Source organism: Stenella coeruleoalba (genome assembly GCF_951394435.1).
Source record: "Stenella coeruleoalba genome assembly, chromosome: 1".
Taxonomy (NCBI): Eukaryota; Metazoa; Chordata; class Mammalia; order Artiodactyla; family Delphinidae; genus Stenella; species Stenella coeruleoalba.
Window position 1 is genome coordinate 120,051,472 of NC_137169.1, and position 6,000 is coordinate 120,057,471.

General features: G+C 49.6%; 1 protein-coding gene across 1 annotated transcript in view; it reads right to left on the reverse strand.

Annotated features, from left to right (window-relative positions):
- Positions 1-5,621, reverse strand: part of RXRG (retinoid X receptor gamma) — a gene marked incomplete at its 5' end in the record, with an annotated part of 44,058 nt that extends 38,437 nt beyond the window's left edge. Inside the window, one exon of the mRNA XM_079922678.1 lies at positions 5,573-5,621. Coding sequence (XP_079778804.1) covers positions 5,573-5,621 — 49 coding nt within the window. The remainder of the gene's footprint in view (positions 1-5,572) is intronic.
- Between the last annotated feature and the right edge of the window lie 379 nt (positions 5,622-6,000).

The following is a 6,000-nucleotide window of genomic DNA, read 5'->3' on the forward strand; positions in this document are numbered from 1 at the left end:
TCCGTGCTTTGTGACCGCCTGGAGGGGTGGGATAGGGAGGGTGGGAGGGTGGCAGATGCAAGAGGGAAGAGATATGGGAACATATGTATATGTAAAACTGATTCACTTTGTTATACAGCAGAAACTAACACACCATTGTAAAGCAATTATACCCCAATAAAGATGTTAAAAAAAAAAAAGATTCAGCTCTTGCAGGGAAGGGAAGGGGTGCAGGGAAGTTATTTAGAGGTAGTGCTGTTAATCACGCTAACTGGGGGACAATCAGAAACAGTAATGAAACTTCTCTGGAATGATCCCCTAGGGGTTGGCAAACATACTCAACAGGGCACATCCCTGTGCATTAGCTTATGCGTTTGACCACAGCTGCTTCCCCATCACAACAGATCTGAGCAGTTGTGGAAGACACTATAGCCAGCCAAGACTAAAATGTTTACCATCTGGCCCTGTAGAGGAGAAGTTTGCCAACCTCCACCCTAAAATACAAAATCAAGTTCCATGTATTAAAATCAAGTGAGGTTCACCTGGAAATTGCACAGGCTCCGGACGCGCAGGCTCAGCGGCCATGGCTCACGGGCCAGCCGCTCCGTGGCATGTGGGATCTTCCCGGACCGGGGCACGAACCCGTGTCCCCTGCATCGGCAGGCGGACTCTCAACCACTGCGCCACCAGGGAAGCCCTGGAAATTTTTTTGACCTTTGTCTTATTAGCACCTTTGATGGCTCAGTCCCCTGCCCCCACCCCTGTCATTTTATTCATTTGCTGCAAGTATGCATATTCAAGAAAAAGCATTATGATCCCTAAATAAGTTGTGAAGAGCACAGAGTAAGAACTGAATATGTTAATTGTTGTTCTTATACATAATTCACCCATTTGGGGTGGATCTGGGACTCCACACACCCGCCCCCCTCCACCTCCTCTCCACCCTTCCCAGCCCCTCTGCCTTCCCCAGCAAGCAGCCAGCGATATGCACAGTGTAGGGCTAAGCGCAACACTCCTGACATCTGCCCGGATTTGGGTCCTGGGTCCACTCCTTACCAGCTGGGTGATCTTGGGCAGGTTACCCAACTTCCTTGTGGCTCGATGTTTCTGTCAGTAAAAATGGGGACAGGGATAACAATGGTACCTTACCTCCTAGGGTCCTTGAGAATATTAAATGAGACGGTGCATGGAATGCCTTTGGAAGAGGGCTTGGCACATGGAAGGTGTCTAATAAACGTCAGCTATTATTTTCACTGAACCAAGACCTGGGTCAATCTCATGAAAGCCACCCAAACCCAGGCATTCTAGAACATTCACTTCTTAGATTCCCTGGGCCTCTGTGTTTTCTACTTTCAAATAAGAGGAGAAAATAGCAGCTTCCTCTGGGAGCCCTGGCATCCCAGCCACCCAACTCTGGTGGTTAAATTCTCTGCAGATACAGAAGCTACATAATGAAGGGAAGGAAGAGGTGGAGAAGTTTGATTACCCTTTGCATAATTTCTTCCCCCAGTTGCTATTCAGCTCTCTATCTCTTGGTAAGATTGTAAATGTTTCAGAAGATAGTTTATACTGAATATGTTCCTTCCTAAATCTCGTAAACAGTTATTCCTTCCTACATAAACCCTAACCACTTACATCCATCGTAGGTCCCTATTAGCCACCCACACATTTGTTGGAGGGGAAAAATATGTTCTGGCGCGCGCACACACATACACACCCTCCTCCCACATCCTCATATTGCCCTCCACACACACACACACACACACACACACACACACACACATACACACGCACCTCCAACTCAACCCCTCCTCTATGGCTATTCTTAGGTGAGAAGGGGAGTATTCTACACAGATGGTCAGAGTCTGTAGGGCAGGACTCTTGCATATCAGTAGGGCCCCAGAAGAAGCCAGCAGTTAATTGTCCAGAGGCCACCATTGCTCTTGAGTGACTGCTAACCTATCCTGCGCTTTATTCCTCAAGGCCAGGCTACTGTGTCTGCAACCATTGGGCAGTACCGTGGCTGGCTTAGGGCTCTTCACCCCCTCAAGGCGGGCACTGCGGCCTTAGCTTCCTGCAGCAAGTCTGTGGCCCACAGAAGCCGTGAGAGGCAACTCAGCACGTCCTGGACTCTGGAGCCAGACTCCCTGCATTCAAAGCCTTGGCTGTGCCATTTTCCAGCTATGGGACCTTAAAAGAAGTTACTGCACTTTGAAATGCCTCAGTTTCCTCGCTGATAAAAGGAATGTGATACTATTAGTAATAGTACCTACTCACTGTGTTGTCATGAGGATTAAATAAGATAATACTAGTGAAGTGTTTACAATGGTAGCTGTAAGCGCTACTGCGTGCTTGTTAAATGAAACAAGAGAAGTCCCCTCTCCCCTGATCTCCTTCTCACCCTGAGGATTACCGCACAATTGGACGGGGGGGATTACAGGCTTTGTTTTGCCATCTTCTTAGAGGCAGCAACTGTCTCATCCAGGCAAACAAATCTCTTACTGGGCAGCTGGCAAAGCCAGGACTTGGCAGAAAAGGAGAAGAAAGGGGCTCTCACCTCATCACATGGCAGGGCCCAGAGTTGGGAGAGTGGGCACGCTGGTGGGGCTGCTGCAACCCAACTAGTCCCCATTCTGTGGCCACTTTGACCAGTGTCTTGTTCACGGATGGGGGGAAGGCCTGATATCTGGTAAGCACAGCCCAGATGCAAACCTCAGGTGTTGTTTCCCAAGGGTGACATTGCTTCCCTAGAGCTCCTCACAAAACCCAGGAGCCCTCTGTGGTTCCATTTGCTAATATGTAAAAGGGCAGGGGTTATACACTAGATCACTTAATATGTGTGGCACAACTCGCTGCGTTTGGGCAAAGGTGGTGAGAGGCTGCAGGTAATTTCTGCTCTCATCCTCAGGTTTCCCCAGTGCCTATGGGTGGGTCCTCCTCCTTCCTTCCCTCCCTCCCTCACCACTGCAAGTTCTCATGAAGACCTCCATTTTTAAGGGGTCCCTGTCCTTTGCTCAGTGTTTCCGCCTCTTAGCTGGCAAAAGCAAACAAAATGGAAAACCTCAGCAGAACTATACAAAATAATTGTTCTCCTCCCTCAGGAATGGGGAGGAAAAGAAGCATCGGGGGAGATGTTTCAACAGCCTAGATTATCCTTTCTCCTCCCACCCCTCATGTTATATCAGCCTACTTCTTCCATGGTCCAGCCAATTGTGTTTCCTTTTATCTGAAACCTAATTACACTAAATACCAGAGCTCTCACAATTATGAAAATTTAAACCAGCAACGTATGTGGGTCTTCATGGATTCAATTTTATTTCCCCAGATTCCTAATTCATTATTCTACAGTAATGTTTGATTTTTAGATTAATTTGCATTTTAGTACTTGAACAAAATGGAGGGGATGAAAAGATTAACTTTTACTAAATACTACATATACAGGCAACACTCTATAGCTGCTTTTTCAAGCATTTGCACGTTTAATGCTCACATCCATGATCTGAGGATGGGATGTTAAACTCCGTTTTAGAGACGAGGCTTAGAGAGGTTCAATAACTTGCCTAAGGTCACACAGCTAGTAAGTGAAAACCTAGAAACCAAACTCAGTTCTCTCTCTCTCTCTCTCTCTCTCTCTCTTTCTGTGTGTGTGTGTGAGGGGCTTTTCCAGAAGGGCTCTCCCCCTCAACTCCACATAACCTTAAACTATTCCTGCCTTTGTTGAGGCCTCAGTTTACACATCTATAATATAAGAGGGCTAAGATGCTCTTTGAGGTCCCTTAGGAGGCTACCGTCCCAAGATTCCAGCCAGCAGCCCCCAGCGAATTCTGGACTAGATCTTCTTTCTCCAGATTTTCTCTCCCTACGTCTGTCCACCTTCAATCCTTTTATTCACCCCGACTGTCGCAGAGGGTCTCCTTGGCAGTCATGAAGCCATAACCTCACAGACCTCAGGGGTCCCAAGAATTTCATGGATAAGCACGTTTTTCAGACAACTGAACTCAGAGGGAAAAGGAAAAAGTACTTCTCGGCTGTGAATGGGACCAAGATGGGAGCTGAAAAGGCTTTTCACACCCAGGACCCAACTGTAAACTGGAGATCAGATGTCCAGGTCACAGCCTTGGCCACCACTCTCAACGGGTCATGTCACAAGACTGGCCCCAAGAGCTTCAGCATTACAACCTCCAGGATGTGTGTCCATGGCCCCCCACCCGCTGTGTCCAAGTGGCAACCTCCTCCTGCAACAGATAGGGCACATGCCATGCAGTATTACAATCTGTCTGGGTAATAACAAGCTTGCCCGGTCCAAATAGTAGAGACTACATCTCACGCACATCTGTATTACCAGCGCCTAACTCCATGCTTGGCCCACAAAACCACCCAATGTACCCCAAATGAATCAGCAAACCCCCTGGCTTAATGACTCCAGGACAGGGACCCCATCCACTGGCCTTGTCCCACCACACCTTATAGAGGGGACTGCCCAGAGGGGTAGGCGAGCTTTGCCCCCAAGCCTTCAGATGAATGGCCTATGACCCACAGGAGGTGGGGAGAGCAGGGACTTTTCAGTTCTCAAGACCTGACAAGAGTTTCTGCTTTGTCTTGCCTGCCAGCATCCGCGGGGCCAAAGCTCTCCCCTTTGGCTCCCAAGAACCCGACCTATACGCCACCAGCTGCCAAGTGAGAGGCCAGTTGGTCAGCTGTTGGTTCCATGTATCCAAAGTTGTGCGACTGTGCTGCTTCTGTCGCCGAATGGAAGGAGCCTTGGGACCGAAGTGCCTGGGTGTGAAGGCAGCCCCTGGGACGTGCCGCCCAGCTGCGCTGCCTGGCTTGGCGACTTGGAGCTCCAGCTCGCCTGTTTTCTGCTATGAGGACCTGGACCACCCAGCCCCTCCACCAACTCCCAGATTCCGACTGATGGCAGCGACCCTGGAAATGGAATCGGGGGCAGCGGCAGGGGAGGGGTCAAGAGGCTATTAGCAAATCAAAAGGGGAGAAAACAGAGGAAGGAGAACGGGGTGGCAAATTAAAGTGCTATGTTTTCTTTTTTTAAAAATGCAATTCTAAGGAAATCTGCTTTTAAATAAAACAATCAGTCCCTTGTTATGAAGTATCCCAGGGACCCTTAATATAGGCAAAACCTTTTTAGTCACATTTTTTTTTCCGCATGGCAAGTTGGATAATAGGTACCTCCTAGTAATTTCCCCTACCTTTTCCACTCTTCACACCCACGCAAACACACCGGGTTATAACAATGCACTTAGTCTACCTTTGTCTCAGACATATTCCCAAGCATGTGGGTTGAGGATCTCCTTAGAATATCCCCATATCCTCCCATCCGTTCACTCATTCTGATGTACAAACAGATCCTCACCTACGGACCATTCTCTCCCCCTCTCTCGCTCCCTCCCTCTCCCGGCCCCTGTCCCTCTCTCATGCACACACACACACTCACACACTCACACGGAAACACACTATATATGCCTATAAACATATATGCTCTCCTACTTCAACCCTAATCCAGTTATCCGGATCTCCCCATCTCCGCTCCGTCTCTCCAGACGGTCCCCACGGTGAAGCCATGTGAAATACCCACCTCCGAAGCCTGTGGGAAACTTCATGAAGTGAGAATAATTTCCGTACATGTTGACTCTTCAGTTCATAATCCTCCCGGGCGCGTCTGCTCAATCGCTCGGCCTCTCCCGGCTCCCGAGCGCAGCCGGGCTCCCTTCAACTTGGGCTAGCAAGAGTGGTCATCGCTTCCTACCAGCCCGGGCAGCTCGGGCTGGGCCAGCCCTCTGGGATTAGTCAGGAATCTGCCTCTCGATCTGAGAGTCCACATCGTGCGTTGAGCCGGCGGTGGCGGCAGCAGCTGGCGCCTGTCAGTAATCACGCATAATGCCGCCGCCGCTGCCGCCACTGCCACACTGCCACCGCCGCGCTGCCGCTGGAGATCCTGTTGCTAGTTTGATTAAGTCGGGGCTGGGCTGCTGCGTGCGACTCTTCCACCTTCCGGCTGGTCCC